This window comes from Dromiciops gliroides, chromosome 4, assembly GCF_019393635.1.
Source record: "Dromiciops gliroides isolate mDroGli1 chromosome 4, mDroGli1.pri, whole genome shotgun sequence".
NCBI classification, from domain to species: Eukaryota; Metazoa; Chordata; class Mammalia; order Microbiotheria; family Microbiotheriidae; genus Dromiciops; species Dromiciops gliroides.
In genome coordinates, this window is record NC_057864.1 from 178,576,536 (window position 1) to 178,588,946 (window position 12,411).

Below are 12,411 nucleotides of genomic sequence, written 5' to 3' on the forward strand. Positions count from 1 at the left end.
ACCTTGATTTTCCCATCTGTCAAAGAGGGATAGTGGGAATGCCTCTAGAAACTGTCATCACAAAGCACATGTGAATAAAGGTGGTGAGAAGGCGGAAGCCTGGGACCAGGGTCACAGCTTCACCCCTCTACCCTGCCTACATCATTAAGTCTCATTACTGTCTATGTGCAAAGCCAATACCTGATGCTCAAAGCCCCCTAGAACCACTGCGGCTACTTTGTATCATCATTATCATCACTGTCACTATTGCTGATGATAAGAATTACAATAGATTCTTGAGGACCACATAGCGACTTTCTTTCAAAGCACTGTGAGCAGCACCCACATTTCATCTCTTCCTCCTGAGGGAAAGAACACAAATTATGCCCAAAATTTTACAGAGAGGAAAATTAAAATTCAGAGAGACTAGGTAAGTAGGGGAGGGGATTTGAATCTAGGACTCCATATTATATAGTATAATAATAATAAACATTAATATAGATAGCACTTTAAGATTGACAAAGCATTTTCCATGTGCCGATGTGTTTGATTCCTCACAACAACCCTGAGAGGTCGATGTTATTATTATCCCCATGTTACAGCTGAGAAAACTGAGGCACAGAGAGGTTAAGTGACTTGCTTGGGGACACACAGCTAGGCAGTATCTGATACAGAATTTAAACAAAGGGACAGTTAGGAGGATGACAACCAAAGTCTGTACACAGTCTTGGGGATTGGGGAGAATGGGTTAGGATGATTTACCCCAAATGGTTTCGGTTCCAATTATCCAAAATTAGGATAGATTAATTATATGCCTTCACAAAGATAAACCCCCATTGCGCGCGCGCGCACACACACACACACACACACACACACACACACACACACCGATGTAGAGCAGCCTCATAGCAGACAGTCAGGCGAGGTAAGTGTAACTTTTGGTCTGCCCTGCCACATTCCATTACCCAGACATCCTGGATGCTGGCTTCTGACAACGAGATGCAGAGGAGACACTTCCCAAAGCCAGCCTTGAGCTGTGTGGGCCTGGGAAGCCAGAAGGAAGGGACACAGAATGGAGAGACCAAACAGGGCTGACTCCTTCTCAAGTCACCTCTGACAACATCTTAGCTGGTCCCCTACCAACTAGTTCTACTTGTCACCCCTGAGGTAATTTCCTCCTGCTGCATCATCCCTGTCTTGCCTTACAGGTGCCCCAAGCTGGAAGGAAATACCAGCTGATGCCCAGGGAGATGTGAGTGTGATGGAAGATGCAGAAGGACCCTGCCAATGACCTGAGTCCTCCAAGATCTACAGAGATTCAGAGACGCAGTGGGAGTTGTGGAAACCTACGCGTTTATTTTTATTTCCCTGAAGGCTGCTCAGAGACAGAGTCAGGCAGAAAAAGAGAGAGGTTCAAGAGGCTCAAGAGTTTCCTGCTGGGTTGCCGTTGAGGTGTTGAGCTCATCAAACAGCAGCATCATATCAGTCACTAAGGAGTCCAACAGCCCATAGACCTGAAAGAGAGAGCGGAGCCTATCAAAGACTCTCCCCGGGAGCCAATAAGCCACCAACGAAAGGGAAATAAATAGTACAGAGAGGGGGAGGGGCAGCCATCCCAGGAGGGATGGAGTTGGTGAAAAGACCCCTTTTGGATGGGCTGGTTGTTTTTTTTTTTTTAACAAAACACTTATACTTGGCTTGTTCCACATTAAATCAACAACAACCAAAAACCTTAATGGATTCTATTCCCATGCCTCCAAATCCTCTTTTGTTCTATTTCTTAAGGAAGTTAAGTTTTTATGGGGTTGCAATATTCTTAGTATTATTTTGAATTGTGCCATTTTCACTTATTTTAAAGTTACATACTTGGTTCAGGATTTACATATTTTCTAATTTATTTCAATATAACTTTATTTTATTTGTTTATTTATTCATTTATTTTTGGCAGGGCAATGAGGGTTAAGTGATTTGCCCAAGGTCACACAGCTAGTAAGTGTCAAGTATCTGAGGCTGGATTTGAACTCAGGTCCTCCTCAATCCAGGGCCAGTGCTTTATCCACTGGGACACCTAGCTGCCCCTAAGCTTCTTCTAACACGAATGAGATAATCTACTCAACAATGGAGTAGGACAAGGGGTAGAGCTGATCTGGCCGAGGACCATGTGGCAAATACGTCAAAGATGCCTTTGGGGGGCAGCTAGGTGGCACAGTGGATAAAGCAAAGGCCCTGGATTCAGGAGAATCTGAGTTCAAATCCAGCCTCAGATACTTGACACTTAATAGCTGTGTGACTTTGGGCAAGTCACTTAACTCTCACTGCCCTGCCCCCCCCCAAAAAAGATGCCTCTGTAATCAGCCAAACCCAGGACTCTACCAACTGCTGCCTTGACCACCGTGTAGGACCAGGATCTCACATGCTTCACCCAGAATCCCAACAATTCTGAGATGTTTGTTACCTAGGCCAAAGCTCCCTTCCCTACTCACCACTCACTAGCTCCCATGCCAGCCTCCATCCCTCTTGTGGCCCTATCCCATTTTACCCTGCCCTTCCATTGTGCCCTCCAGCACCCCCTTTCTATTGTTAACAAACTGCCCTCCATATTAGACCTGCTTTCCGCCCCATCCAATAAATCGCATTGTCCATGTTTTTGTATTTCACTTTCTATGTGCATGCACCTCTTCCCAACAGAATGCAGGCTTTGGGATGGCAGAGACTCTTGTGGTTTTGGCTTTTTTCTCCCTGGAGCCTGGCACAGAGCTTTGTATAGAGTAGCTACTTTATAAATGCCTGCTGAATCTAGCTGAATCTTGTCTTTACCCTCACCTCCCAAGATGATCACCAGCATGGAGGAGTCTGGGAGGAGGGGAATTCCTAGTCTTAGTGCAATCTCTATTTTTCAAGTTAGAAAAAAAAAAAAGGTTCTATCTAGAAGAGACCCTTTCAAAAGAAGTCACATCGAACTGATCCAACCATTCTGGAGAGCAATTTGGAATTATGCCCAAAGGGTGATAAAGCTGTCCATACCCTTTGACCCAGCAATACCACTTTTGGGTCTTTTTCCCAAAGAAATCATGGAAAGGGGAAAGGGACCCACATGTACAAAAATATTTATAGCTGCTCTTTATGTGGTGGTAAGGAATTGGAAGTTGAGGGGATGCCCATCAATTGGGGAATGGCTGGACAAGTTGTGGTATATGAATACAATGGAATACTATTGTGCTGTAAGAAATGATGAGCAGGAGGAGTTCAGAGAAACCTGGAGGGTCTTGCGTGGGCTGATGATGAATGAGATGAGCAGAACCAGAAAAACATTGTACACAGTATCATCAACATTGAGTGTTGATCTACTGTGATGGACTATATTCTTCTCACCAATGCAATGGTACAGAAGAGTTCCAGGGAACTCATGATAGAAGAGGATCTCCAAATCCAAGAAAAAAAAAAGAACTGTGGAGTATAGATGCTGATTGAACCATACTACTTCTTATGTTTTTGGTGCTGTTGTTTTTTCTATTTTGAGGTTTTTCATCAGTGCTCTGATTTTTCTCTTATAACATGACTAATGCAGAAATAGGATTAATGTTATTATGTGTGTATATATATATATATATATATATATATACACACACATATATATAAAACCTATATCAGATTACCTGCTGTCTAGGGGAGGAGGGAGGGAGGGAGAAAAATCTGAAATTGGAAAGCTTGTATAAACAAAAGTTGAGAACTATCTTTATATGTAATGGAAAAATAAATAAATAAATAAAAACAAAACCAAAAACAAACAAACAAAAAAAGAAGTCACATCCCAGCGCTTTAAAAACCTTCACGTTTTAGAGAAATTCAACCCACTTGATGATGGTGCCCTTCCAAGAAATGGGATCATCATGAGAAAGCAGAGCCTCCAAAGACAGTGGAAAAAGGGAAAGAAAAGAGACAAGTCAGTGGGAAGAGACGGTGCCAGAGGCAAAGGCCAGGGAGAGGAGGTCCTGCCTGCCCCTATCAGTCTCACCTCGATGTAAAGCCGCTGATTATATTTTTCTTGGATTAGAGGATCCACTGGCTCAAAGGGGGAAACTGCCTGTTCGGGAGCTAATTCATCCACAGACGGTCGGTCTTTCCCATTCCGGCTTGGAGATTTCTGTAATTTCTTCTCATCCCTTCCCTTGTGCTTCTTGCTGTTGGCACGATCCTGGAAAAGGCAGCCAGTGTGTTGTTCAAAGATAAATAAGGAGGGCTCATCCCCAGCGATCACTCAGAGAATGGTGGTTGTGGAGAGAGAAAGGCCCGCTGTGTGAGGCACAGCCAGCTGCCATCTTCCCCCGCCAGTCTGCTCCCCCAGGCCACAGGTAACCCACCTCTCTTCCTGGTGACTTGGCACCTGCTTTTTTCTCCTCTTTTTCTTTCACTCCGCTCTGCTTCTTTTCCTGGGCCGTAGGTTTCCTTTCCTCTTTTCCAATTTTCCCAGATGGTTTTGCTTCTACTAAAGAGGAAATATTCCTGAGGCTCCTCTGCTCCTCCACACAATTCCCCAAAGGGCCACTGGCTCTAAAGCTGAGGGGTATTTCCTGCTTATGGGGATAGGATTTCTGCTGTAAAGAAGCTAGATAAAAGACACCTGTAGCACTGATCTGCAAAATGCCACATGTTCATTCCAAATGAAGATTCTTTTTAAAAATGTCTATTGAGAACTTTTGCTTGTACATCACCTTCTTTTCTGAGTCTATCCCTCCTCCTTCTCCGATGTATTTGAGCCACAGATCAGTTTTTTGTTTGTTTATTTTGGAGGCCAGCAGGGTTAAGTGACTTGCTCAGGGTCACACAGCTAGTGTTTGAGGTCAGATTTGAATTCAGGTCCTCCTGACTCCAGGGCTGGTGCTCTATCCACTTCGCCACCTAGCTGCCCTCCCCGCCTCAAGGATCAGTTCTTAAAACAAAAGAAAACCTTAGTGGACATCCATAGCCTAAATTTAGCCAGCACAAGGATTCTCATAACAAGAGGAATTAACCTGGGGCTTAAATTTGATTAAGATATCTACTTTCCCCTTCTCCAACCCACTTAGGGGACATTCTGTTAGGCTTGTCCAACAAGGTAGCTATGTGGAAGAATGCTTGGCCTGAAGTCAGAAAGACTCCTCTTCATGAGTTAAAATCTAGCCTCAGTCCCTTACTAGCTGTGTGACCCTGGGCAAGTCACTTCACCCTGTTTTCATGCCTTCTGCTTCTGCCAAATGGGCTAGAGAAGGAAATGGCAAACTACTCCAGCATCTTTGCCATAAAACCCCCTAACAGGATCACAGAGAGTCAGACACAGCTGCAAAATGACTGAAGGACAATAATAAGGTAGAGTGGAAGACATGGGGTTCACTAACTAATTTTATTAAACTATATATAGGCCCATCTCCCTTCTCTTCTCTGTAAAATGAAGGAGTCAGATTAGATGAGTTCTGGGTAATGCCAGTACCCCCCCCCCTCCAAGGGACAAATGGGAGGAGTTGAACTGTTCTAGTCCAGACAGATTCAGCTGCAGAGGGTACAAAAATCGTGGTTCCTATACAGTGAAGTGGGGAAAGACCTAGTGACAGGATTGTATCAATCCTGTCTTACCTTGTTCCTCTGGGACCTCTATATAAACAGTATCCTTCTCAGGCAGGCCTAACAGAGACTTCAGCCACATGGAATGGCTCACCAGACCATCGATCACATCACGCCACAGCTGGTAACTAGGGAACAAAGAAAGTCATCTTTCAGGAGGCCAGAAAGTGTGTGGGACAGAGACCTGGGAGGAGCAGCCACCCTACTCACCCCAGCTACCTCCCAGCAGCCATCAGGCCCTCCTCATTGGAGTGAGCTCGACAGACTGGGCAATCCAAAGCTGCTGGCTGCTAGAGATCCCTCTGCCATCCACAGCCCCACTGTGCAACTGACCTCAGGTTGGCCTAGGAATCTGGTTGATGCTGGCCCAGCAGAACAGCCAAGGGGCAGCATCATTGCAGTGAGGACAGGAGGGGCTCAATCTAACCCTCACCACCCAGCGTCTTCAGAAAATGGCCCTGTAAAGAAGTTCCTTTAGTGCCCAGAGGGCCATCTCTGGCCACAGAGATAAAGATCAGTCTCACAGGAAGACTCGGAGGGCCGCTTTCTCTGTTTTGTTGTTCAATCACTTCAGTTGTGTCCAACTCCTTGTGACCCCATTTAGGGTTTTCTTGGCACAGATATTGGAGGGGGTTTGCCATTTCCTTCCCCAGCTCATTTTACAGATGAGAAAGCAGAGGCAAACAGGGTCAAGCCAGCGACTTGTCCAGGGTCACAGAGCTAGTAAGTGTCTGAGGGCAGATGAACTCACTTCTTCCTGACTCCAGGTCGGGTATTCTATCCACTGTGCCACCTAGCTGCCTATTTTCTCAAACCTGGCCCTACTCCACACAATGTACTATCCCAATTGGATAGGCTTGGCTCTCATTCCCCAAACTTACCCAAGAAGGAAATGTGTGAGGAGGAAAAAGGTAGACCTTGGCTATTTTGGTGACCCCAAGAATTTGACATTGAAGTATAAGAATTATTGTTTGTTTCTTTTTTTGTGGGGCAACGAGGGTTAAGTGACTTGCCCAAGGTCACACAGCTAGTAAGTATCATGTCTGAGGCTGGATTTGAACTCAGGTCCTCCCGAATCCAGAGCCGGTGCTTTATCCACTGCACCACCTAGCTGCCCCTGAAGTATAAGAATTATATAAAGGGCAGCTAGGTGGCACAGTGGATAAAGCACTGGCCCTGGATTCAGGAGGACCTGAGTTCAAATCCAGCCTCAGATACTTGAAACTTACTAGCCGTGTGACCCTGTGCAAGTCATTTAACCCTCATTGCCCCACCAAGAAAAAAACCCTACAATTAAAGAATTTTTTTAAAAAGAATAATTATAAAGAGTTGTTTCAATGAAAAACTTCAGGGAGGAAATTTCACCACCTGGATTTGGTCATGTTCCCCAGTAATGATATCATGCCGCTTAAAAAGCTTAGCTCATATTCAGCTTAGCAATTTATGCAGCACTCCATAGAATAAGCAGTGAAATTACTCACCCTGTCTCCAGGCATGCCAGCTTAATCTCTTTCTGTCCCTCCATTGATCAAAAAACAATGGAGAAGAAGCCTTAGAATGTTGTCCTATTGTAGTCAGTCACCAGAGATCAGTGGGCCAGCAGGAGGAAACATGGTAGCCAGTGATGGGGGACAAATGAGCCACTGTTTGCCAACCTTGTTGTTGGATCAGGAGGACCGTGACATGGGAAAGTGGATGTCATGACTTGCAGTGAGCTAGATTTAAGTGAGGCAGGGCTGTGTAAAGTCACCAGCCTCACTCTCTTCTCAGGAGCCATTGGGGGCCAGTGCCGACGACCTAAGTCAAAAGGAGATAGACTCCTGCCCCAGAACTAGGGAGGGAGGAATCTGGAGAACAGGGAAGAAAGAGGAAGGAGATTTCTCCTGTGGGAAGACAAAGGAGATACTACCAGGCATGTTTCCTGGGGGCATGGGGGAGGGTAGATGTTAAAGAATAAATGAAACATATACAAAATTATTCTCAGCAGCACTTTTTGTGGTGGCAAAAAACTCCAGAAACCCAACAAAGTGAAGTGGGTGTCCATTGACTAGCGCACAGCTGGAGTGAATATGAGGAATACAACACGGGAAAAATCTGTGAGAAGTAATGCAGAGAGAAGCAAGCAGAAGGAGAAAAATATATACAGCAATAAAAACTGACACTTACATAGGGCTTTAAATTCTGCCAGCCTGTCCTCACAACAACCCTTTGAGGCAGGTACTACTTGTTATTGTTCTCATTTTAGAGATGAGGAAACAGGCTCAGAGAAGTCAAGTGACCTGCCCAGGGTCACCTGGAGCTACCAAGCATCAAAGGTGTGATTTGAACTCCTGACTCCAAGTGCAGGGCTCTAGCCTCCACACCAAGTTGCAAAAACAAAACCAAACAAAACCCTTTAAGGCAGCTGGGTTTAGGTTAATGACAGTGATCGATCCTGGCCTCAGAGAGCAGATGATGAAAGTTATCTCCTTCTCCTTGGTAGAACAATGGAAGCCTATGGGAGCTGAATACTGCTAACACTTTTGCCAGTTCCTTTTTACTGCATTGATCAGTTGTGTTTAACTGCTTTTCTTTGTTACAAGGCAGAGTTCAATAAGGGAGTGGTATATTGGGGAAAACTTTTTTTTTAATGAGTTAATTTTATACCAGGGAGGTGGGAGGGGGCTTGGGAAGACATACCACATCTGGTACATGAGATCTGACTGCAGTGGCCTCTGCTCTGAGCATAGCTCCAGGGCCCCCTTGTTGAGCCTGATAAGGGCATCTTCTCGCTGTTCCTCTTCGGGGAGATCCAACACTGCCTAATAGGTCCGAAAGGACAGCAACTCTGCCTGAGTCCTGGAGGCCCCCAATGTACCCATTAGAAGCTCATAAAGGTGCAGAGCATGGTTAATGTCAACAGCTCCAGACAGAGGAAGCAGATTCTAATCGGGACTCTCCCTTGGAGTGGTGTGGTTCTATCTGGGCTCTGGGGAGAGATGGGTGTGCTCTCGGAAGAATACTCCGCTCTGCCTCACTGGCATCCCACCGCTACCAGGAGGCTAAAGACATCTATGCCTTCGGCCGTATCCCAGGAATCTGTCCTTGGAAATACCCAAAGCTTAGCAAGTTCAGCCAACGGTTCCAGGAGAATGGCCACAGCATGATGGACTGTGAGGAACGAGAGCCAAATACCAGGCCTGGCATCTGCCATTTTCCGTGGGATGTTGGAGCTGGGGATTAGTTTCTTCCTCTGGGAAATGAGGGAGTGTACACACACACGCTCTCTAAGGTCGTTCCCAGCCCGGACAGTCTGCAATGTCTGTCGCTGCCCGCCCCCAGCACTGCCCTTGCACCCCACCTGTGAAGGGGACATGCCTCCCCAAAGGCATTGTCCACAGAGGGGACTCTCTCCCTGCCACACTGCCTGGGAAGCCTGGGTGAAAGCTCCCCACTGACACTATTCTGAGCCCCTCCGGGGCCCGTCTTGTCCATTACTAGGCCAATACCTTTTTGAAATCATCTACACAAAGATTCCACTTGGGGTAATCGGGAATCGGTGTGTCTGACGGCTCGGGCACCTCTTCAGCCTTCTCTTCCTCTTCCTTCTGGCTTTCGATCACCTTGAGTATAACATTCTTCTGGGGTACTAGAGATACCTTGGAGTCTTTCTGAGGTGGAAAAATCCCCTTCAAGGCCTTGTGGCTTTCCGCTGTGGCACTCTTCACCTTCTCCCCTGGAGCACTCTTATCAGAACCCACGGGGAACTTGGGGGCAACCTGCGGCTCCTCCTCCACTGGGACTGGTGCCGCTTCTTCCTCTTCCGGGGGGGGGCGTCGGGGGGGATGGGGCCATGTATTCATTCCATAGTTCATGGAGTTCACGGACCACCTGATGCTGATAATGTAGCTATAAGAGAAACAGAGAATGAAACATGCACACACACAGGAAAGGACAACTCTCAGGAAGCCCAGCCTGACCCATCTGCACTTCCTGCTGAATCCTGCGAATCCTGTGGCCTTGCGGCTGACTGCCCCGGGAAGCCCTGTACCTGAGGGTTTCTGTAGCAGAAGAGATCTTCCTCAGTGAGGTAGGCATCCACTGGGGAGGCAGCTCGCTCTGGGGGCCAGATCCCCCTCAGTAGCTCATTCATCACCTCCTCCACAATGGTGACGGCTTCCTGGGAAGCTAGTTTGGCCTGAAGAAAGGAAGGAGAAACACTAGCCCTCAGGTTTCTGCTGCCCATCTACCTCCCCTCTAGACCTTCCCTAAACCACCTCAGGGCAGATGCTGGGCAGAAGCAAAGTCCCCAAGAACTGGAGCCAGTCTTCTCCGGCTAAGTCTGTCCCTTCCCTCCTCAGTCTCCCACAGCTGCTTACTGATGCAAAATCTCCTGGGCCTTCCCAAGCAGCCCTGAAAAGTAGAGATCAAAGCAGGTAACACATGTAAAGTGTTTTTTAAACCTTAAAGCAGGGTTGGGGCGGCTAGGTGGCGCAGTGGATAAAGCATCAGCTTTGGATTCAGGAGGACCTAAGTTCAAATCCGACCTCAGACACTTAACACTTACTAGCTGTGTGACCCTGAGCAAGTCACTTAACCCCAATTGCCTCACTAAAAACAAACAAACAAACTTAAAGCAAAAACAAAAACAAAAACAAAACAAAACCCTTAAGGCACCCCACCTCTGACACTCAGGACCTTGTGACCTCAGACAAGTCACTTCACCTCCATGGACGTCAGTCTCCTCATCTGGAAATGAGGGAGTTGAACTGGATGGCCTCTGAGGGTTTTGTTTGAATGCTGCCTATGACTGCAGAGACTCGCCATTCTGCCCACTGGTACACACAGCCGTCACCTTCGCTGACAGCTCCCAATGTGTGGGAGAGGAAGGCTCACGAAAATCTGCAAACTTGGGAATTCACTGGTCCTCAGCCCTTTCCACCAACCAGCCAGAAATAGCATGTACAACAGCATGGCAAGAGCAGCACAGTTCATGTCTTCCAGTGTCATTCAAATACGTGGTTTTGTTTTGGGGTTTTTTTCCTGATTCTTTTAAGCCCGGCCCAACTTCCTTGAGAATACTTCACGTGGTAAGGTTGAAAAATGCCCTTTGCCTGGCAGACCTGGCCCTGGCCCTCGGTCTGCAGGACCTGAGTTCAAACCCCACCTCTGACACTCAGGACCTTGTGACCTCAGACAAGTCACTTCACCTCCATGGACCTCAGTCTCCTCATCTGGAAATGAGGGAGTTGAACTGGATGGCCTCTGAGGTCCCTTCCAGCTCTGGTTCTATCATTCTCTGTTCTTGGGAGGAAACAGAGTAAAGTGGGAAGAGCCCTGGTGCTCCTCATGTGTGCCCAGAGGATACTGGGAATTTTCTGCTAAAGAGGAGTCGCTGCTTGTTTGTGAAGATCAGCAAGGCATCCCTAAGGGCTGGGGGTAACAGGATCACCATGAACACCAGCCAGGAAGGATGGGAGGATAATCCATACAAGCCCCAAAGCTGCCCAACTCCCAGGCCCCTTACCTCCAGTAACTTTCTATCTTCCTTCAAAATGTCTTGGCTCAGGGCAACGGCCCGCAGAGTGACCTGCAGCAAAGCTCCCCCTAACAGCGTTGGGTGGGTGCCAAACTCCCAGCACTCCCTGAAGATTCCTGCGTTTGAAGACTTGAAGAAGAAGAGATACTCCTTCGTTTCCCCAGGAAGAATCACACCTGAACAGGACAGGGACTCAAAGTCTCCCCAGAGTCCACGCGAGGGGAGCCCAGAAGCTGTTGCCCTGGATCTAGCACTCCCCTCCACCTCTTGGCGATATGTGCCCGATGTGGTGGGAAGGGGCATCTCACTTCAAGATTCAAACCCAGTCTCCTAAAGGAGAATTTCTGTTCCACCCACACAAGTTGGCTTTCACCTGGCCTCTTTGCTTGCCTGTTGTCTCTCAAAGAAGGCTTGGGTGGGGACAGAGAGATTAGAGGAAGGGAAGCTGGGCAATAATGACACCTTGGTTTCTTTCAGAGACGTGCTTGAGGTCAGCACCCTTCTGGTCCAGGAAGGCCAAGGTAACTTTGCCTTACATACCTTCCTTGTTGTTAAAGTAAAACTTTTGCCGTTTGCTCTCCTTAAACTCTTCAAAGGTGTCGGGCTGTTGGAGCCGCCTCCAGTCATACCAAACAGCTGCAGTGCCATTGTTTACAACTGTTAGGACAGATGATGTTCTCTCCCCTTCCATGGTCTCAAAGGTCAAACGGACAGCAATGCCGATCTGCCTCTATGGGAGATAAGGGGGACACTGATGCCCGTCTGCCTCTATGGGAGATAATGGGCACCTGGATGCCAATCTACCCCTGTGGAAAAGCAGAAGGAAAGTCAGTCTGCTCCCCCAGTGGTGGTCTACTTTCAGATGGAGTGGTGGGGACTGTGAAGGCAAAATCCTGATGGAGTCTGACCCAGGAGCTGTTACTGACAAGAAGAAAAGACAAACTAGATTCTACATTGTAGCTGGAAGCCCTGAAGTTAGCACTGATGATAACTTCCCACCGGTGAGGATTCTCTGGTTCCCGGAGGATATTATGAAATCTTTTCCCTTGAAGAGATACATCTATTTAGGGAGGGTTGCCTTGGATGATTGCTTGGAGGTAAACCAGCAAGTAAGAAGGGTTGGAAGGAAACAGTAGAAAGAGCACTGGGGTTAGAGTCCAAGAACCTGGGTTGGAATCTAGGCTCTGTCACCTAGTACCTGTGGGGCCTTGAACAAATCACTTAGCCTCTCTGCTCCTCAATTTCCTCATCTGGAAAATAGACAGACTGAATTAAATAACCTCCAAGTTCCCTTCCAGATTTAAAGCTATGATTCT

The 12,411-nt window shown here is 47.2% G+C and overlaps 1 protein-coding gene across 1 annotated transcript in view; it reads right to left on the reverse strand.

Moving 5' to 3' along the window:
- Window positions 1-1,357: 1,357 nt before the first annotated feature.
- Window positions 1,358-12,411, reverse strand: part of LOC122753067 (MYCBP associated protein) — a 29,591-nt gene continuing 18,537 nt past the window's right edge. The window contains 10 exon segments of the mRNA XM_044000156.1: window positions 1,358-1,493; window positions 3,995-4,174; window positions 4,341-4,462; window positions 5,590-5,705; window positions 8,257-8,378; window positions 9,066-9,386; window positions 9,388-9,465; window positions 9,608-9,754; window positions 11,084-11,271; window positions 11,636-11,825. Coding sequence (XP_043856091.1) covers window positions 1,371-1,493; window positions 3,995-4,174; window positions 4,341-4,462; window positions 5,590-5,705; window positions 8,257-8,378; window positions 9,066-9,386; window positions 9,388-9,465; window positions 9,608-9,754; window positions 11,084-11,271; window positions 11,636-11,825 — 1,587 coding nt within the window. The 3' untranslated portion in view covers window positions 1,358-1,370.